The sequence below is a fragment of the Schistocerca cancellata genome, chromosome 10, assembly GCF_023864275.1.
Source record: "Schistocerca cancellata isolate TAMUIC-IGC-003103 chromosome 10, iqSchCanc2.1, whole genome shotgun sequence".
NCBI classification, from domain to species: Eukaryota; Metazoa; Arthropoda; class Insecta; order Orthoptera; family Acrididae; genus Schistocerca; species Schistocerca cancellata.
The window spans coordinates 39,019,821-39,042,921 of NC_064635.1; the positions used below are offsets into that span (position 1 = coordinate 39,019,821).

The 23,101-nt window shown below is 44.8% G+C and overlaps 1 protein-coding gene across 2 annotated transcripts in view; it reads right to left on the reverse strand.

The window, feature by feature from the left end:
• The window catches only part of LOC126106683 (uncharacterized), a 182,637-nt gene that overhangs the window by 45,667 nt on the left and 113,869 nt on the right, over positions 1–23,101 (reverse strand). For both annotated transcript variants that reach the window (XM_049913051.1, XM_049913050.1), the window contains exon 5: positions 10,377–10,425. In XM_049913051.1, the coding sequence (XP_049769008.1) occupies positions 10,377–10,425 (49 nt within the window). The remainder of the gene's footprint in view (positions 1–10,376; positions 10,426–23,101) is intronic.

A 23,101-nucleotide genomic window follows, 5' to 3' on the forward strand; every position in this document is an offset into this window, starting at 1 on the left:
GTGTTAATTTACGTGCAGTGATATAGTTATTCTGTGACTTAGCTTTAGTTAGTTATTCCGTGCTGCTCATGTCTACACAATTCATTCATGTGTGTAGTGTTCAGTTACTGCTAAATGTATATGGGAATAAAGGAATTGTTCTCTCCAACACCCACAACTTTATTGCGCTGTGATACTTAACTAAACTTTTACAACAACTAGTGTGATGTGCTTGTGGACTGATACAAGTAAACAGTGTCTTGTGAAGGCATGCGTTACTGAATACAACATCAACAAGACTGTGTCTGTTCTCGCCGCCACACTGCCAATCACTCGAATAAACACTTGTTCCTATGTGAAGGCTACAGGCGACTCCACTTGTAGACTGAATCTCGCAGGACGATCTCCACTACGAACTGTAGCTATGAACTGCAACCCTGGAACTCCGTACTAGCACTGTCATGCGCCAACACCGAAGATAACCGTCGGCTGCTGTTTGTGAATGTCGTTTGTCACAACGCGGAAGTCCATCTCAAAAAAATGGTTCAAATGGCTCTGAGCACTATGGGACTTAACATCTGTGGTCATCAGTCCCCTAGAACGTAGAACTACTTAAACCTAACTAACCTAAGGACATCACACACATCCATGCCCGAGGCAGGATTCGAACCTGCGACCGTAGCAGTCGCGCGGTTCCGAACTGAGCGCCGAGAACAGCTAGACCACCGCGGCCGGCAGTCCATCTCATCCGCGGCGGTGTGGAAGTTGCTGACTGGGCCGCACTTGGTAGTTTCTCACATGAGAATGGTACAGACTACTGAGCAGGCATGCAAAGTGCCATTGTTTCGGTGTAATGCAGAAGAAGCCGAATGTCAGAGGGAAGTGTTATTGACAGAGCCTTATTTTAAAATGCGCAGGCATTGAGTGTACTCAGTATTCACTCCGGAAGTGGTGCTCAAAAATTCTTATGAGGGAGGCGAGCCAAGAGATTTGATGGCGATGGAGTCAAAAGGTAACGGGAGGCTAATAAATGACGCGACCTGTGAACAGGTGGTACGACATTCCGTCGTCACTGGAACGACAGTCGTAAATGTGCCACACTCTACGTTGTACTGGCTGGAAAACCCCTTAGATGTGTTGACTGACCCTAATCGCCGGCCGGAGTGGCCCAGCGGTTCTAGGCGCTACAGTCTGGAACCGCTCAGCCACTATGCTCGCAGGTACGAATCGTGCCTCGGGCATGGATGTGTGTGATGTCCTTAGGTTAGTTAGGTTTAAGGGGCTCCGGAACGCCCTATACTTGCAATGTTAAAATAATGCTTATAAATTACATCTTTCCTCACAAAGTATTTGAGGTAGGAAGTTGAACTTTTTACAGATTATTTATTGGAATATGGGCTACAACTTAACACAGCGATTTTACAAAATTTTAGTTCAGTTATTAAAGATGATTTTTTTCAATTGTAATGAAAATTCACAACATTTTTTTGCAATTTTTTATTTATATATTCAAAAATATGCAGTTTTTTGGAAAAAGGCTGTGTTAAATTATGCAGAAGGTACTGTGTAACATTTACTGAAAGTTTGAAACAAATATGTTTGGAAGATCCTTAGAAAACATGTAATTAGTATGAGAAAATAAAAGTTTTAGGAATCGAGCGACAAAGATTGGATTAACTTTTTAGTGCATTCCAGGTCCATAGGATGGATTATCTTCATCCTCTGCAAACTCCTCCTGCAGCTTCCTCTTGTTCCTCCTCCTGTTTACTCTTGCTTGTATTTCTAGACTCTTTACAGCCCTGTCTGCAGCCCGAAGGTGTTCCTTGTCTAAAGCAAGCATCGCTCGTACCATGTTAGAACCTATCTTCATTCCCATATTTCTAAATACCTTGCACCTTACAATGTTGCCATCATTGAAAGTCGCAACAGCATCATACACACCAAAGTGAAGTGTTTCTATTCCAACAAATACAGTCTTGGGGATTCTCGACCATATAACACTATTTACACTTTCATTGGGGTTTTGAGTTTTTCCGTGAATACACTTTTTCAACAGTTCAGGTGCTGCTAAGTCTCTGAAAATAGGTTTTATCATCTCCATCACAGGTTAGCCACAACACATACTTTATCTCACATCACTAAAATGTACCTGACGAACACGGACGTTAATAATAACACCATTTGACAGCAGTTTAACAGCGCCACAGTGGGTCACGCCCATGTAGAACACATTTCAAAAAAAATTTAAAAATAGTTGTAGTCTTCGGAATTGAATAAATTATATATCTATTAAAAGGTAATAGTCTGCAGATTCAGAAAACGCAAAAAAGTAAAAATTGAACTTTTCATGATTTTGAGCCTTTCCGGAGCCCCTTAAGTAATTCTAAGTTCTAGGGGGCTGATGACCTCAGAAGTTAAGTCCCATAGTGCTCAGAGCCATTTGAACCATTTTTTTACCCTTATCTTCCTAAGAAAGACCTTGAAATGAGACCCACATAGATTTCGTAGCCAAATTTATAGGATCATGAAAGGGACGAATCAATGTGGAGCAGATGGCAATACGCACTGACCGTCAGTGACACAGCTTATTGCGCTGTGCTAGTTGAAGCTAGGCTATGTGTGGCCTACATATGTCGCAAGAGGAAAACTTTACTCCCTCATGGAGCAACTGTACTTTTGATCACATAGTGTATGTGACCCAGGATTCCTTGTATTCGGTCCATTGGTTTAGTGGAGATATGGAACATACAGGCACACATATATACATTTTTATAACATGTATGGATTTTATTTTGCGTACAATGTGTTACTCTGTCACTCGCGAAAAGGTACACGTGAGCTTAGTTTTGTTTTGAACGCTGAAAACGCAATGCACATGCTGACCCCATCTGTTCTCAAAATGTTACACTTCTGTATTTATGTATTTTACTCGCGCTCATTTTGGTGCTGGTTTCCATATATGATTCGCTTAGTGAAAGATAAGGCAAGTGGAGGTACCGTGACACGACGTACTGTATTATTTGTCTGTTAGTGTTTGACTTTGTCAGCCAGCGCATTTGGTTTGCACGTGCTGCAGTGCTGCCGCCGTGCTAGGGGACATCTGACGATAGGCTGGTAGTGCTGGCAGCTAACAGAGCACCATGGCTGTACCATGCGGAACAGTCCGATTTAGACAATCTCCACACATGACGACAGATCCGTTAGGTAGTGAGCATAAGGGAATAGATTCACTTTTACACGTTTGTGCATGTGCAGTGCCATGTCTGTCGTAACTGCAGAGCACGAACCGTCATGTAAAAGATTAGAGAAGATAATTCTTGGTATATGTAGATATGCTTTGGAGATGGTAAGTGCGACAAGATACAGAGGCGAGACGATATTTTAAAGTAAACAAAATACATAATTAATACCTATTACAGTTTTAATTGCACAAAAGAGATCGTTGTATCAATCTGGAGTGCTAGTCGATATGCGTCATGTGACCTAGCCACAAGTTTCACTATTTAATTAATCAACATGTGAGAGACATTTTAATTGAATTTTTGACCAGAATCAGCACATTGGCAGTGTATGACAGCTATTCTGATAGCAAGGTAGTATCTGCTGTCATCAATAAATTTAAAAGAGTTACAAAATTTAGTATATAGTATTTATGTTTGTAATGGTTATTTTTAATCGATTGTTTATTACTTTACACACATTCTGTATAATTAAGTTTGATTGTGGCAGTGGATACAGTATGGCAATTACTATGAAATACAGCTGCCTGTAAGTGTCTGTAGAGTATTTATTGAGGCCACAACAATTAAGACCCGATTTTGAATACTGAAACAAACATTTACATTTGTGGCGAAACTACTGCAATTAGAATCAACTGTGATATTTCAGTTTTGTTTACATTTTTAACGTGCACCTAATGGCAAATTCAGATTTACGATTTTAGTGTTATATAAAAAGTGGTAAGGAAGCTTGGTGATTGCTTGAAGCGAGTAAGTGATGTAGAGATATAAAAACTCTGAGGAAGGGGACCCCTGAGGGGATAAAAATATGGCGACCACCTTTCACAGTGACACTGTTATGGATGGAGCTGGACAGACAGGAACTATATCAGATTCAACGGTGGTTTAGTCGTACGGGTTAAGACATAGAAATATTTCAGTGACAGTGTTACGATACTTCAAAACTTTTAGTAAATAGTCATTGATGATTAGGACCTAACTGCTACGAGTCAGATTTCAGTTCAGTTTGTGGGTGATGATGTTCATTAATTTTCTTAACTGATTGGCTCTTAGATAATAATATTGTATGTCTGTGAGGTTCGTATTTATTTGCATTAGAGTGAAGGCAACTTTGAATAACTTAGCCTGAACACCGCATGTTGTTTAGAGCTATTTAATTTTTAGACTTTAGGGGCTTGCGCTACTTCCATTTCACTTAATTCGGTAGCCGACTTTATCACCCGGCTACGAACATTTGCGTAATTTAAAAACAAACTTTCTTTGCAATATATCGACCGTCTTTCCTTGGCATATGTTACGTAGATTTGCTGCACCTATGATAAACCTAATGTTATGTTGAATCTGATTAGTACGTCAGACAGAATTGCAGTATTTTATCTGTTTATAACTGTAGAAACACCCCTAATCCTCTAACACGATTCAGTTAAGAAAGTCGCCAGGTGTAGTACCAGATGTTCCGCAACGATCACTATTGGGACCATTACATTTTCCATTATACGCTAATGATGGGTGACTGTTCTCTTACCACGCATATGTTACTCATATGCTGCAGACCTTCAGTTATACCCAACTGCCACTCCGACCCACCTGTGGACAGCCATCCAGCATGTAAATGCTGAGATACTTGCTTTATCAGAGATGGCAAAGAACAAAGATTTGAATGTTAAGGCACCTAAAACGCAAGCAGTCTTAGTAGATCAATAAAGGTATGTTAACCCTAATTTCAGAGAATCTCATCCACCCTCAATACTGAACTGAACGTGATGGCTCTCGATCTTCCACCATAATCGAGTGCATCAACATGAGGTGGCATTAAAATTGCTACACCAAGAAGAAATGCAGATGATAAACGGGTATTCATTGGACAAATATATTATACTAGAAATGACATGTGATTACATTTTCACGCAATTTAAGTGTATAGATCCTGACAAATCAGTACCCAAAACAACCAACTCTGGCCGTAACAACGGCCTTGATACGCCTGGGCATTGAGTCAAACAGAGCTGGGATGGTGTGTACAGGTACAGCTGCCAATGCAGCTTCAACACGATACCACAGTTCATCAAGAATAGTGACTGGCGTATCGTGACGAGCCAGTTGCTCGGCCACCATTGACCAGACGTTTTCAGTTGGTGAGAGATCTGGAGAATTTGCTGGCCAGGGCAGCAGTCGAACATTTTCTGTATCCAGAAAGGCCCGTACAGGACCTGAAACAAGCGATCGTGCATTATCCTGCTGAAATGTAGGGTTTGGCAGGGCTCAAAAATGGCTCTGAGCACTATGGGACAACTGCTGTGGTCATCAGTCCCCTAGAACTTAGAACTACTTAAAGCTAACTAACCTGACATCACACACATCCATGCCCGAGGCAGGATTCGAACTTGCGACCATAGCGGTCGCGCGGTACCAGACTGTAGCGCCTAGAACCGGTCGGCCACTCCGGCCGGCTCGCAGGTATCGAATGAAGGGTAGAGCCACGGGTCGTAGCACATCTGAAATGTAACGTCCACTGTTCAACGTGCCGTCAATGCAAACAAGAGGTGACCGAGACGTGTAAGAAATGGCACCCCATACCATCACGCCAGGTGATACGCCAGTATGGCGATAACGAATACACACTTCCAGTGTATGTTCACGGCGATGTAGCCAAACACGGATACGACCATCATGATGCTGTAAACAGAACCTGGATTCATCCGCGAAAATGACGTTTTACCATACGAGCACCCAGGTTCGTCGTTGAGTACACCATCGCAGGCGCTCCTGTCTGTGATGAGCGTCAAGAGTAACCGCAGCCGTGGTGTCCGAGCTGATAGTCCATGCTGCTGCAAACGTCGTCGAACTGTTCGTGCAGATGGTTGTTGTCTTGCAAACGTCCCCATCTGTTGACTCAGGAATCGATACGTGGCTACACGATCCGTTACAGCCATGTGGATAAGATGCCTGTCATCTGGACTGCTAGTGATACGAGGCCTTTGGGATCCAGCACAGCATTCCGTATTACCTCCTGAACCCACCGATTCCATATTCTGCTAACAGTCATTGGATATCGAGCAACATGAGCAGCAACGTCACGGTACGATTAACCGCAATCGCGATAGGCTACAAATCGACCTTTAGCAATGTCTGAAACGTGATGGTACGCATTTCTGCTCCTTACACGAGGCATCACAACAACGTTTCACCAGGCAACGGCGGTCGACTGCTGTTTGCGTATGAGAAATCGGTCGGAAACTTTCCTCATGTTAGCACGTTGTAGGTGTCGCCACCGGCGCCAACCTTGTGTGAATGCTCTGGAATGCTAATAATTTGCATATCACAGCATCTTCTTCCTGTCGGTTAAATTTAGCGTCTGTAGCACGTCATCTTCGTGGTGTAGCAAATTTTAATGGCCAGTAGTGTATGAGGTAGCCGAGTTGGTGCGAACGAGGGTTCTAATATGCCATGACTGCCTGGTAGCTACAACAGGAAAACACAATTAATTAGCAGGAGTACATAATAAGAAAGTATTTATTAGTTTGCTGTAGTCCATGATGAGTTGGTTGACAATTATAGAAGACGCGTCTAGACTAAGCGTCTGTAGAATGACATAATTTACAAGTCACAAATCTTGCAGTGACGAATTAATCTCTCGTAATCTTGAATGTCGAATCCGGTGACTTTGAGGACTAACTTGGAACGGGGCTACAATGACTTGATGGCAGCAATGACTGAGCTGCAGCCGGTGACTAACATCGGCGCTGTCTGACCACTGAGCGCGGCTACGAACTGTAGACTGGCACAACTGCACTGCTCTCGTGCTGCACATGAAGTGGCCTAGCGGCGCCTCGCGGCGAACACAAGAACTGCGACAGGCTGTGTACTCTTTGGCTGACACAGCTTTTCTTCTGTTCAGTTTTTTCGAGAGAATCGCTTCCGGCGGCTCGATCTCTCAGGCGGCGGTGTGACGACATCACAGAACGCACAACTGCAGTTTGTAATATGTTGTATATGTCACTTCATTCACTACAGAAGTATACAAGAATTGCTTCCTCTCGAGTTTAAAATGAAACTCAGAGACACTAATAATCTCCCTGCCTGACTATGGCAGTCCCGATCTCCAGGGAATTGCTTAAGCGAGCGCATGCAGGCTGCCACTGAATTTCTGTGTACGATTCATCTATGATGTTAGCTAAAGTCGACCATATCACTTCTGCCTACGAAAAATTATTACAGCTATGTGGAAATAAGCATGGCGATTATAATACACTGTGTTTATCGTCTTCTCAGTCATTCAAAACGGTTCAAATGGCTCTGAGCACTGTGGGACTTAACTTCTGAGGTCATCAGTCCTCTAGAACTTAGAACTACACTACTGGCCATTAAAATTGCTACACCAAGAAGATTACGTGCTACAGACGCGAAATTTAAACGTCAGGAAGAAGATACTGTGATATGCAAATGATTAGCTTTTCAGAGCATTCACACAAGGTTGGCGCCGGTGGCGGCACCTACAACGTGCTGACATGAGGAAAGTTTCCAACAGATTTCTCATACATAAACAGCAGTTGACCGGCGTTGCCTGTCGAAACGTTGTTGTGATGCCTCGTGTAAGGAGGAGAAGTGCGTACCGTCAGGTTTCCGACTTTGATAAAGGTCGGATTGTAGCCTATCGCGATTGCGGTTTATCGTATCGCGACATTGCTGCTCGCGTTGGTCGAGATCCAATGACTGTTAGCAGAATGTGGAATCGGTGGGTTCAGGAGAGTAATACGTAACGCCGTGCTGGATCCCAACGGCCTCGTATCACTAGCAGTCAAGATGACGGGCATCTTATCCGCATGGCTGTAACGGATCGTGCAGCCACGTCTGGATCCCTCAGTTAACAGATGGGGACGTTTGCAAGACAACAACCATCTGCTCGAACAGTTCTACGACTTTTGCAGCAGCATGGACTATCAGCTCGGAAACCATGGCTGCAGTTACCCTTGACATACAGGAGCGCCTGCGATGGTGTACTCAACGACGAACCTGGGTGCACGAATGGTAAAACGCCATTTTTCGGATGAATCCAGGTCCTGTTTACAGCATCATGACGGTCGCATCCGTATTTGGCGACATCGCGATGAACGCGCATTGGAAGCGTATATTCGTCATCGCCATACTGGCGTATCACCCGGCGTGATGGTATGGGGTGCCATTCGTTACACGTCTCGGTCACCTCTTGTTTGCATTGACGGCGCTTTGAACAGTGGACGTTACATTTCAGATGTGTTAAGACCCGTGGCTCTACCCTTCATTCGATCCCTGCGAAACCCTACATTTCAGCAACATAATGTTCGGGCCTTTTTGGATACAGAAAATGTTCGACTGCTGCCCTGGCCAGCACATTCTCCAGATCTCTTGCCAATTGAAAATGTCTGGTCAATGGTGGCCGAGCAACTGGCTCGTCACAATACGCCAGTCACTACTCTTGATGAACTGTGATATCGTGTTGAAGCTGCATGAGAAGCTGTACCTGTACACGCCATCCAAGCTGTGTTTGACTCAATGCTCAGGCGTATCAAGGCCGTTCTTATGGCCAGATGTGATTGTTCTGGGTACTGATTTCTCAGGATCTATGCACCCAAATTACGTGAAAATGTAAACACATGTCAGTTCTTGTATATTTTATTTGTCCAACGAATACTGATTTATCATGTGCATTTCTTCTTGGTGTAGCAATTTTAATGGCCAGTAGTGTACTTAAAACTAGCTAACCTAAGGACATCACACACATCCATTCCCGAGGCAGGACTCGAACCTGCGACCTTAGCGGTCGCGCGGTTCCAGACTGTAGCGCCTAGAACCGCCTTCTCAGTCATTTCCCTCCCGCTTATTAACAGTAATTCACACAGTACCCGTTCTTAACAAAGGAAATTCCTATTCCTGCCATGTTGTCTAAACTATTTTCTGTACTAGGAAAGCCACATTTGAACAATCTTCCATAAAATACTAGAAAATTAATTTCCTTTCAAACTTCAAGGGACAGCTTACGGTCCATCTTCTATCACACTAATACATCTTCTATACTCATGTCTGCTGTTCATTCTCGTCTGCCCTCCCTCGCACACCACTTTTCCCTCTCCATTATCTACAGAGTTCTCTACTTAAATTCTGTTCTTTCTTATCAGCTACTGTTACAAATACTTCAATCTTCTCTTTTCCACTATCCCTTCCACTGCTAAACATGGACAATCAGTATTTTCAAAATGCCGTTTATTATTAGTGTTATTAATAGAAATTATCATCATTGTGAACATTATGTAATACATTTGGTTTATGTTGTTCGTGGTGAGAGGTACGAGGGGGGCTTAAGGCCTTATCTGAGTAAGCTAAATAGGCAATAAATAAATAAAGAGAAAAGATGTAAATTTGTAGATATTGGCAGTAGAACATTAAAAGCGATGCAGAACCCCGGAAACGAATACTGTTGGTTCATGTGATCATACTAAGTTTAAATACAACGCAAAAAAGAGAATAACCTCTCAGTTTCTTGATATTCACCCCTTGCCAAAGTGCAAAACTGAAATAAGAGGCAAGTAAATGCACGAAAGTGTGAAATAGAATCATGTTAGCTATGTAAAATTACATGGGAAGAGAAAAAAGGAGAAAATTTCGAGAAAAGAAAGAAAGCAGAAAAGAAATATGATAAGAAGCCAAAGAGAAAAATCAATGAAATGAGAGCGTGAAATAGAAGAAGAATAAAAGCTGAAACTGTATTAAGTCAAAAAATACACCAACTGCCACTTGACGAAACAAAGAAAAGCAGTAGAAGAAACCTTTTGCACTGGCTACGGAAAGAGCTTTGAAGATTGTTGAGTGCGGACAGAATCAGCGATGACAACAGGAGATGTGTTCTAATTGTGCAGGCTCAGGACCTTATGTTTTTGATCAGCGTTGAAGTTTAAAAGTTGCACAGTCCTAACTGTACCCTCAGCTGACAAGGCAGGTATGACAACACAAATGTAAACTTAAGAAAAACTATTAAAACAAAAAAAAAATGTTTGTTAGACTTGAGTTTTAATAAACTTGATAAAGTGAGGGTATTGGATAAATTGCATATTGACTAGGTTATTTCTTTTTGAATAAATTTGATTTTTCGTAGCAAAAAAAATATTAAGTGAGGATTATTACCTGACCTGCCCAGGACGAACAATACCCCTATCTGCACGAGGCTCCAAAACTGTATCAACAAAAAAGAATGTACATTTGTACTTAGTCAATTTAAGTTGTTCTTGACATATTGTAATAATAGATTTTATTAAAATATAGTGTCAGCTGCTTAGTATTCTAGATCTAGTTGTTTAGTATATTAGATGCCTCATACGGGAAAGTCAAACCCTCTATGTAAGTGTAATAGGAAATATACTCACCTCGTGAATCAGCACTTTGCGTGTGGATATAAATAGCGAAACAATTGACGGGAAAGACAAGCAAATGGCGAACAATATGATTTCTAGTCTTCTTGAGGTATTTCACAAACCACGGTACTCAGCAAACAGTGGGATTCAAGGAGACACTTTATATCATCTACTAAAGTACAATATTGAGCCAAACTAGAAATATTTTCAGGCTGACCTAAGGAGAACAGAATGCGAACATTCGTATCTAACAAATGGTGGGTAAGTACAAGAATCAAGTACCAGATATTTAAGATACCAGCCAGTATGCTGTGGAATGTTTTAATGGGAGGATATGAAAACCATCTGTAGCTCCTCAGCAGTCAAATGTTTATCAGATTGACAGCTTTCTATGGTACTGACTATAATGAAATAAGCCCACAGAATAAACGATTTCGCTAGCATGGCGATGCACGAGGGTCGTTCAGTAAGTAATGCTCGATAGTTTTTTTTTTTAAAAAAGGCATTAATATACACAGACAAACGTCCTTGGTGCTGCTTCACATTTGTTATTTGTACGGTGCGCCGGTCAAGTTTCGAACCGTTCTGGCAGATGGCAGAGCCATAGTACACCATCAAAATGGCGTCTACCTTCGACTCCTCACTTTGCTAGCAGCATGCCATTATTGAATTTTTCTGTGCAGAAAAAGGAACCATGGTGAACATCCATAAACATTTGTGTGCAGTGTATGACGATGCTGCAATTGATGGAAGTACAGTAGGTCGATGGGTAAAGAAATGTGCAGTGTATGGCGATTCTGCAGTTGATGGGAGTACAGTTGGTCGATGGGTAAAGAAATGTGCAGTGTATGGCGAGGCTGCAGTTGATGGGAGTGCAGTTGGCCGATGGGTAAAGAAATATGCAGTATATGGCGATGCTGCAGTTGATGGGAGTACAGTTGCATGATGGATTAAGAAATGTGCAGTGTATGGCGATGCTGCATTGATGGGAGTAAAGTTGGTCGATGGGTACAGAAATGTGCAATGTATGGCGATGCTGCAGTTGATGGGAGTACAGTCGGTCGATGGGTAAAGAAATGTGCAGTGTATGGCGAGGCTGCAGTTGATGGGAGTACAGTTGGTTGATGGCTAAAGAAATGTGCAGTGTATGGCGATGCTGCGGTTGATGGGAGTACAGTTGGTCGATGGGTAAAGAAATGTGCTATGTATGGCGATGCTGCAGTTGATGGGAGTAAAGTTGGTTGATGGGTAAAGAAATGTGCAGTGTATGGCGATGCTGCGGTTGATAGGAGTACAGTTGGTCGATGGGTAAAGAAATGTGCAGCATATGGCGATGCTGCAGTTGATGGGAGTACAGTTGGGCGGTGGGTAAAGAAATGTGCAGTGTATGGCGATGCTGCAGTTGATGGGAGTACAGTTGGTCGATGGGTAAAGAAATGTGCAGTGTATGGCGAGGCTGCAGTTGATGGGAGTACAGTTGGTCGATGGGTAAAGAAATGTGCAGTGAATGGCGATGCTGCGGTTGATGGGAGTACAGTTGGTCGATGGGTAAAGAAATGTGCATTATATGGCGATGCTGCAGTTGATGGGAGTACAGTTGGGCGGTAGGTAAAGAAATGTGCAGCGTATGGCGATGCTGCAGCTGATGGGAGTACAGTTGGTCGATGGGTAAAGAAATGTGCATTGTATGGCGATGCTGCAGTTGATGGGTTGTACAGTTGCACGATGGGTAAAGGAATGTGCAGTGTATGGCCATGCTGCAGTTGATGGGAGTAAAGTTGGTCGATAGGTAAAGATATGTGCAATGTATGGCGATGCTGCAGTTGATGGGAGTACAGTTGGTCGATGGGTAAAGAAATGTGCAGTGTATGGCGAGGCTGCAGTTGATGGGAGTACAGTTGGTCGATGGGTAAAGAAATGTGCAGTGTATGGCGATGCTGCAGTTGATGGGAGTAAAGTTGGTCGATGGGTAAAGAAATGTGCAATGTATAGCTATGCTGCAGTTGATGCGAGTAAAGTTGGTCGATGGGTAAAGAAATGTGCAGTGTATGGCGATGCTGAAGTTGATGGGAGTACAGTTGCACGATGGATTAAGAAATGTGCAGTGTATGGCGATGCTGCATTGATTGGAGTAAAGTTGGTCGATGGGTACAGAAATGTGCAATGTATGGTGAGGCTGCAGTTGATGGGAGTGCATTTGGGCGATGGGTAAAGAAATGTGCAGTGTATGGCGATGCTGCAGTTGATGGGAGTACAGTTGGGCGGTGGGTAAAGAAATGTGCAGCGTATGGCGATGCTGCAGCTGATGGGAGTACAGTTGGTCGATGGGTAAAGAAATGTGCATTGTATGGCGATGCTGAAGTTGATGGGTTGTACAGTTGCACGATGGGTAAAGGAATGTGCAGTGTATGGCCATGCTGCAGTTGATGGGAGTAAAGTCGGTCGATGGGTAAAGAAATGTGCAATGTATGGCGATGCTGCAGTTGATGGGAGTACAGTTGGTCGATGGGTAAAGAAATGTGCAGTGTATGGCGAGGCAGCAGTTGATGGGAGTACAGTTGGTCGATGGGTAAAGAAATGTGCATTATATGGCGATGCTGCAGTTGATGGGAGTACAGTTGGGTGGTAGGTAAAGAAATGTGCAGCGTATGGCGATGCTGCAGCTGATGGGAGTACAGTTGGTCGATGGGTAAAGAAATGTGCATTGTATGGCGATGCTGAAGTTGATGGGTTGTACAGTTGCACGATGGGTAAAGGAATGTGCAGTGTATGGCCATGCTGCAGTTGATGGGAGTAAAGTTGGTCGATGGGTAAAGAAATGTGCAATGTATGGCGATGCTGCAGTTGATGGGAGTACAGTTGGTCGATGGGTAAAGAAATGTGCAGTGTATGGCGAGGCTGCAGTTGATGGGAGTACAGTTGGTCGATGGGTAAAGAAATGTGCAGTGTATGGCGATGCTGCAGTTGACGGGAGTAAAGTTGGTCGATGGGTAAAGAAATGTGCAATGTATAGCTATGCTGCAGTTGATGCGAGTAAAGTTGGTCGATGGGTAAAGAAATGTGCAGTGTATGGCGATGCTGAAGTTGATGGGAGTACAGTTGCACGATGGATTAAGAAATGTGCAGTGTATGGCGATGCTGCATTGATGGGAGTAAAGTTGGTCGATGGGTACAGAAATGTGCAATGTATGGCGATGCTGCAGTTGATGGGAGTACAGTCAGTCGATGGGTAAAGAAATGTGCAATGTATGGCGATGGTGAAGTTGATGGGAGTGCAGTTGGGCGATAGGTAAAGAATTGTGCAGTGTATGGCGATGCTGCATTGATGGGAGTACAGTTGGATGATGGGTAAAGAAATGTGCAGTGTATGGTGAGGCTGCAGTTGATGGGAGTGCATTTGGGCGATGGGTAAAGAAATGTGCAGTGTATGGCGATGCTGCAGTTGATGGGAGTACAGTTGGGCGGTGGGTAAAGAAATGTGCAATGTATGGCAATGCTGCAGTTTATGGGAGTGCAGTTGGGCGATGGGTAAAGAAATGTGCAGTGTATGGCGATGCTGCAGTTGATGGGAGTACAGTTGGGCGGTGGGTAAAGAAATGTGCAGTGTATGGCAATGCTGCAGTTTATGGGAGTACAGTTGGGCGATGGGTAAAGAAAGTTACTACGTCAGCAAATGCAGAGACAGAGTTCCATGATCAGCTACGCTTGTGACGTCCTGTCACAATCACACCTCCAGACATGCTGAATCGTGTGGATGCCATTATTCGTGCCGACCGTTCGCGCCGTGTTGTCTACGAACTTCCATTTATTTGGGCTGCTTAATGCACGCTCTTCCACAAAGTTGGCGCACGGCCATGGAACGTGACGGAGACTACGTAGAAAAATAAGACATGGACAATACATGTTGATGTATATTGTCATCGAATTCTGACTCTTAACAATAAATATGTTCTGAGAAAAAAATGTGGGGCATTACTTATTAGATGACCCTTGCAAATTAAAATCAAATGAGGAACATGACCAGCATGTCCAGAAATAACAGCCATAATACGATAACCAGCATGTTGAGACTCCATGGGGTTGAGACTGGTGGGGTTGTTGACATTGGACTGAGAACTGCACAATGACGCCACAGACCGGAATGGATAATCAGTTGATGTACATCTTCAGACAAGCCATGGCATTAAAGAGAACTGAAATCGTATTTCATACTTCTATAATGTACGTAGTCACATTAAATCTCCGTCATTATTTAGGCGAGAATAAACAGATGTTAGTTAAAGTGGGTCTGGCACAGTTCCTTCGCGCACCATCCACGACGAATCATGAATTTAGTTGATATTTCTATAGCAACGCCCCGTGCTGCCACAGTTGTCTGCAGCTATGGCCATACTGGCGCCGCCTGAAAACTGGCAACATTGCTTCCAGCTATTAGAGACTTTCTTCCGCCAGTACAGCTAGGCTTAAAAACCATTTACCCACACTCGAATCATTCACGAAAAAGCAATGAAACAGCACTTGTCTCACGAAATCGAATACTTTGACATCCTTCAAGTGAATGTGCACTTCTCATATAGTTGTATATAGGGCAGACTTGTGACAGATATAAATGGGCAAGGGGAACTACATTTGGCAGGTGATACAGCCTTTCTGGCTGGATGTAAGAAGGACTTCGGAGAACTGTGGAAAGGGATGGAAAGCAACACTTAAAACAGAATACAACTTGAGGGTAAACATAACAAAGACGAAGGTGATGGGCTGGATGAGGAACAGTGACTTTGTTAACACCAAACAGGGAATGACGAAGGGATGTAAGCTGGATGATACACCTTTCCACTGGAGTGTGGAAGATTAGCTAGGACGCTCAAACAAAGGAGACCGCCTTGCTTAAGTAAAATAGCTCTCTTGACACAAGGTAATGATCAAGAACTGAGAAATCACAGTACTGAAGAATACATGTGCAAATCATAAGAAGTACAAGACTTCTTTCAAAAACAGCTGATGTTCAAATTGGACAAGTGTATACTGAAAAGAATAGGAGGGGAAGGAAATCTGCTGAAGCACTGAAACAGAAGAATGGAATGGCTGGTGGAATATCTGACAGATAACCGAGGAGTAGTTCATCTGGTACTGCAAGCAGCAGCAGAGAGAGATACGAAGGGTGTTTGAAAAGTCCGTGTAAAAATGAAAACTACTTAGGTGTTTGGGGTGAACCTTATTTATTTTTCGACATAGTCTCCTTTTAGACTTATACATTTCGTCCAACGCTGTACTAATTTGTTGATCCCTTCCGAATAATAGGAATTTTCCTAGTCTACAAAATAGCTATTAGTTACTATAATCACATCTTTGTCCAACCAGCCATTTCTTCAAATTGGGGAACAAATAGTAGTCCGAGGCAGCCAAGTATGGAGAATAGGGGGGATGTGAAACGAGTGGGAATCCTATTTCCATTAATTTTGCGACGCAACTGCTGAGGTGTCTGCTGGTGCATTGTCGTGATGGAACAGGAATTTTTTGCGGTCCAATCACCGGCGGTTTTCTTGCAGCTCGGTTTTCAAACGGTCCAATAACGATGAATAATATGCACCTGTAATAGTTGTACCCTTTTCCATATAGTCGATGAGGATTATCCCTTGAGAATCCCAAAAGACAGTCGCCGTAACCTTTCCCACCGAAGGCATGGTCTTCACCTTTTTTGATGTACATTCTCCCCTCATAACCCATTGTTTAGATTATTCTTTGGTCTTAGGAGTATAGTAATGTATCCATGTTTCACCCACAGTGACTTAAAGTCCTGCGGGTTCTTCCTGAACAGTTGCAAACCATCCTTGCAACACTTCACACGATTCCGTTTTTGTCAAGCGTGAGCAATCGCGGAACCCATCTTGCGAATAGCTTTCTCATGTCCAAATGTTTATGCAAAATATTATGTACCCGTTCATTCGAGATGCCCACAGCACTAGTAATCTCATGCACCTTAACTCTTCTGTCATCCATCAAAATATCATGGATTTCATCAATGATTTCTGGAGTCGTAATCTCCACAGTGCGTCCAGAACGTTCAGTATCACTTGTGCCAGTTTGGCCACTCCGAAAATTTTGAAACCACTTATAAACTGTTATAATCGAAGGTGCAGAGTCACTGTAATGTTTATCAAGCTTTATTTAGTCTCCTGAGGCGTTTTGCCTTTGATAAAATAATGTTTAATCATCACACGAAACCCTATTTCGTCCATATTTTGACAATTACTCGACTTTCTGATTCACAAGAATGTCAAACACAAAGAAATAGACCAATATGGCTGAAACTTGGTGTGCGTTCTTTCCAAAGATGCTACTAACTAAACGTGACCTCGATAGGCGCCGGTGGTGCCATCTCTCGGACTTTGCACGGACTTTTCAAACGCCCCTCGTATACACTCAGGTGACAAGAGTCCTGGGATAGTGATATGTATTTATGGGAATGGCGGTAGAACGTCGTATACAAGATATAAAAGGTTAGTGCTTTGTCGGAGCTGTCATTTGTATCCACGTAATTCATGCGAAAAAGTTTCCGACTTGATTATGGCCGCACGACAGGAATTACCAGACTCTGAAGGAAGAGCGGTAGTTGGAGCTACACTACTGAACATTAAAATTGCTACACCAAGAAGAAATGCAGATGATAAACGGGTATTCACTGGACAAATATATGTGATTACATTTTCACGCATTTTGGGTGCATAGATCCTGAGAAATCAGTACCCAGAACAACCACCTCTGACCGTAATAACGGCCTTGATACGCCTGGGCATTGAGTCAAACACAGCTTGGATGGTGTGTACAGGTACAGCTGCATATGCAGCTTCAACACGATACCACAGTTCATAAAGGGTAGTGACTGACGTAATGTGACGAGCCAGTTGCTCGGCCACCATTGAGCAGACGTTTTCAATTGGGGAGAGATCTGGAGAATGTGCTGGCCAGTGCAGCAGTCAAACATTTTCTCTATCCAGAAGGGACCTGCAACATGCGATCGTGCATTATCGTACTGAAATGTAGGGATCGCAGGGATCGAACGAAGGGTAGAGCCACAGGTCGTAACATATCTGAAATGTAACGTCCACTGTTCAAAGTGCCGTAAGTGCGAACAAGAGATGACCGAGACGTGTAACCAATAGCATCCATACCATCACGCCGGGTGATACGCCAGTAGGGCGATGACGAATACACGCTTCCAAAATGCATTCACCGCGATGTCGCCAAACACGGATGCGACCATCATGATGCTGTAAACAGAACCTGGATTCATCCGAAAAATTGACGCTTTGCCATTCTTGCACCCAGGTTCGTCGTAGAGTACACCATCGCAGGCGCTCCTGTCTGTGATGCAGCGTCAAGGGTAACTGCAGCCATGGTCTCCGAGCTGATGGTCCATGCTGCTGCAAACGTCGTAGAACTGTTCGTGCAGATGGTTGTTGTCTTGCAAACGTCCCCATCTGTTGACTCAGGGATCGAGACGTGGCTGCACGACCCGTTACAGCCATGCGGATAAGATGCCTGTCATCTCGACTGCTACTGATACGAGTCCGTTGGGATCCAGCACGGCGTTCCGTATTACCCTCCTGAACCCACCGATTCCATATTCCGCTAATATTCATTCGATCTCGACCAACGCGAGCAGCAATGTTGCGATACAATAAAGCGCAATCGCGATAGGCTACAATCCGACCTTTATCAAAGTCGGAAACGTGATGGTACGCATTTCTCCTCTTTACACGAGGCATCACAACAAGGTTACACCAGGCAAAGCCGGTCACCTGCTGTTTGTGTATGAGAAATCGGTTGGAAACTTTCCTCATGTTAGCACGTTGTAGGTGTCGCCACCGGCGCCAACTTTGTGTGAATGGCTCTGAGCACTACGGGACTTCACATCTTAGGTCATCAGTCCCCTAGAACTTAGAACTACTTAAACCTAACTAACCTAAGGACATCACACACATCCATGCCCGAGGCAGGATTCTAACCTGCGACCGCAGCAGTCCCGCGGTTCCGGACTGCAATGCCTAGAACCGCATGGCCACCGCGGCCGGCCAACCTTGTGTGAACGCTCTGAAAAGCTAATCACTTGCACATCACAGCATCTTCTTCTTGTCTGTAGCTCGTCATCTTCGTGGTGTAGAAATTTTAATGGCCAGTAGTGTATATGCATGGGGCATAACAGTATTTAGGAAATTCAATACCCTGAGCTCCACTGTGTCTAGAGTGTGTCGAGAATACCAAATTCCAGGTATTACCATTCACCACAGAGAATGTAGTGGCCCACAGCCTTCACTTAACGACCGAGAGCAGCGGTGTTTGCATAGGGTTGTCAATGCTGATAGACAAGCAACACTGCGTGAAATAACCGCCGAAAGCAATGTGGGATGCACGTCGAACGTATTTGTTAGGACTGTGAGGTGAAATGTGGTGTTAATGGGGTATGACAGCAGACGACCGACGCAAGTGCCTCTGCTAACAGCACAACATCGCCTGCAGCGCCTCTCCTGGGCTTGTGATCATATCGATTGGACCCTAGAACAACTGGAAAACAGTGGCCTGATCAGACGAGTCCCGATTCAGTTCTTAAGAGCTGGTGGTAGAGATCGAGTGTGGTGCATGACCCAATCCATGGACCCAAGTTGTTAACACAGTGCTGTGCATACTGGTGGTGGATCCATAATTGTGTGGGCTGTGTTCACATGGAATGGACTGTACCTTCTGGTCCAAATGAACCGATCATTGACTGAAAATGGTTATATTTGACTACTTGGACAACATCTGTAGCCATTCATGATCTTCATGTTCCCAAACAGAGATGGAATTTTTATGGATGACAACGAGCCCGTCACCGTGCCACAGTTGTTCACAGTTGGTCTGAACAGCATTCTGGACAGTTCGAGAGAGTGATACGGCCTGCCATACCGTCCGACACGAATTCCATTGAAAATTTACAGGGCATAAACGAGCGGACAGTTCGTGCACAGTAAGCGGCACTGGCAACACTTTCGGAGCTATGGACGGCTATAGAGGCAGCACGGCTCAATAATTCTGCACAGAACTTCCAACGACTTGTTGGAGTCTATGCCGCATCGAGTTGCAACACTACGCTGGGCAAAAGGAGGTCCGACACGACACTAGGAGGTATCCCATGGCTTGTGATGATGATGATGTTTGGTTTGTGGGGCGCTCAACTGCGTGGTTATCAGCGCCCGTACAATTTCCCAACCTTTGCTCAGTCCAATTTCGCCACTTTCCTGGATGATGATGAGATGATAAGGACAACACAAACACCCAGTCATCTCGAGGCAGGTGAAAATCCCTGACCCCGCCGGGAATCGAACCCGGGACCCCGTGCTCGGGAAGCGAGAACGCTACCGCGAGACCACGAGCGGCGGACCCCATGGCTTGTCATCTTAGTGTAGTACTCAACTGAAACCATAGAAATGGTAGAATATCAAAGGTACATTGTAAACTGTATTGGGTGTAGTAATTACGTGGCAATGAAATGAGTAGCAGAAGATAGGAAAAGATGGAAGAGCGTCGAACAAGTGGAAAGGCTGACGGATTCAAAACAATTATAAGGCTGTGTTCCACAATATTTCGGGCGAACCGTCGGATCTTTGCAACTTCCTGCCACAATATTTTGGCGCAGAGTCTTCTTGCCATCTTCAGGTGACAGTGGCGAAAACTCTTTTTTTTTTTTCTTTATTGTTATTTGACTCCTTACAATAAGGTGGGCTGGCAGCAGCATACTACGCTGCTCTTCAGCCACTACTTTTACAAAGAAAATACAATGGAGACACAGAAGATACAGAACAAAGTGGGGGGCAAAAACCAGTAGACACAGAAACAAATAACACGAAGTCGTTCACACTCGACGAAAAAACACTAGAAACTGTCGGCACTGGGCACAAACACTGACGGCTTAGACGGTACAGCCGAACGAAGGAGCGTGACACTAAACCACAAACACGATGGCACACACACGAGAAACCGATGGTGATGATCTCCAGCGCGCGAATATCAACGTGTGCGAGTTCAGGCACCTGCCAAGAGGGGAAGAAGGGGGTGGGGGACGGAGAGGGGAGAGCAAAGATGCCAACGGCAGAGGAGATGGTAGGAGGAATGAAGGTATGAGGGTAGGGGAAGCCCGGCGGAGCAGTGGGGAGAAAGGGAGGAGGGAGGCAAGGGGGAGAGACGGTGCCCATAGGAAAGAAACACAGGAAGAGGGAGGGAGTATCAAAGTTGATAGGAGGGGTAGATGGAGGGGAGGAGGGCATCATCAGGGAGGGGGAGCTGGCGGAAGCCACCTTGGGAGAGGGTATGGAGAGTGGAGAGATGGAGAGCAGGTGGGACGTGGAAATACAGACGCGACAGCAGTCGGGGACGGGAGAGGATGGGAGAGACAAGCGGGTGAGGAGGATTGAGTTTACGGGAGGTGTAGAGGATCCGTACCCATTTGAGGAAAAGGAGGAGGTGGGGGAACGTAATAAGGTCGTACAGGATCCGAGTGGGGGAGGGAAGACGGATGCGATAGGCGAGGCGAAGAGCATGGCGTTCTAGGATCTGAAGGGATTTGTAAAAGGTAGGGGGAGCGGAGATCCAGGCAGGGTGGGCGTAGCAGAGGATAGGGCGGATGAGGGATTTATAGGTGTGGAGAATGGTGGAGGGGTCCAGACCCCATGTGCGGCCAGAAAGGAGCTTGAGGAGATGGAGTCGGGAGTGTGCCTTGGCTTGGATAGTCCGGAGATGGGGGTCCAGGAGAGGCGACGGTCAAGGGTGACGCCAAGGTACTTAAGGGTGGGGGTGAGGGCGTTAGGGGCCATAAATGATGACATAGAAGTCGAGGAGACGGAAAGAAGGGGTGGTTTTACCTACAATAATCGCCTGGGCGAAAACTCCCAGAGCTCTGGTATTTAAGGCCCCTCCGGCACGTGGGTGGTGGATTCACTTGGCGTTGCGCGTGCGCTACTTGAGCGCGTTCGATTCTGCTGCGCCGCGCGCCCTCCGTGGTGGAAACTCGCCGCATCGAGATCAATTCGATTGTCTTCCCGCCGTTCCATCACAGAACCACGCCGGCTACGGAGGACACGAAGTTTTTCGGCGACTGGATTCCATGCCGAATTCAATTGGTAACAGCCGTCACGATTAATAAGAGACTCATTGTCAGACAGCCGTATTTCCACGGATTCATCAATAATAGAACTGCAAAAGTTAGTCGTATGGGCCACAATTTTTGTCTAATTGTAATTCATGGCATGTCCAGTGGAAATACAGTGTTCGGCGATGACAGACTTACAAGGCTGAAGAAGGCGACGTTCTACAATGCGATCCGACACAGTACGCGTCGTTTGCCCGACATAAGATTTGCCGCATTCTCACGGAAGCCTGTAAACACCTGCCTTGCGCAGCTCTGGGTCGTCTTTGACACATCCCAACAGCGACGAAATTTTTGCAGGAGGGCGAAAGATTGCTTTCACTTTATATTTTCTTAGTAATCTGCCTATACGCGCTGAAATGTTACCAATATATGGTAAATATGCAGTCGTTCTAAAGGCCTTTTTCTCTTTCTTGATCCGCCGTTTACAGGTCTGCAGCGCTCTCTCCACTTGCTGGGACGAATACCCATTCTTCAGAAATACAGTCTGCAGGTGCTCCAGTTCGGTTTGCAAACTATCAGTGTCAGAGATGACGTGGACTCGGTGAATGAATGTCTTCAAAACACCCATCGTTGGTGCCGGATGGTGGCAACTAGCGGCTCGCAAGTAAAGGTCTGTGTGAGTGGGCTTTCTATATACCGAATGACCAAGTGTGCCATCTCTCTTACGTCGCACCAGTACGCCTAAGAACGGCAGGCAACCCTCCTTCTCCAACTCAATAGTAAATTTTATGTTTTCATGGCTCTGAGCACTATGGGACTTAACATCTATGGTCATCAGTCCCCTAGAACTTAGAACTACTTAAACCTAACTAACCTAAGGACAGCACACAACACCCAGCCATCACGAGGCAGAGAAAATCCCTGACCCCGCCGGCAATCGAACCCGGGAACCCGGGCGTGGAAAGCGAGAACGCTACCGCACGACCACGAGATGCGGGCTATGTTTTCATGTATGGAGTTCAGATGTTGTAGGAACTCTCGCAGACGATGCAAACCATGAGGCCAAATTATAAAAGTATCATCAACATATCGCCAAAATACTGTTGGTTTAAAAGTGGCTGAGGCGAGTGCTCGCTCCTCAGAATCTTCCATAAAAAGATTGGCCACCAGGGGAGGCAAAGGACTCTCCATGGCGACGCCGTCTGATTGCTCATAAAACTAGTTAAATGAAAAATATGTAGAGGAGAGAGTGTGCTCAAACAGCGCTGTAATGTCAGCTCCAAACCTATCGCCAATAAGGTGTAGTGAGTCCACAAGAGGTACAAGGTTATTACAAATGATTGAAGCGATTTCACAGCTCTACAATAACTTTA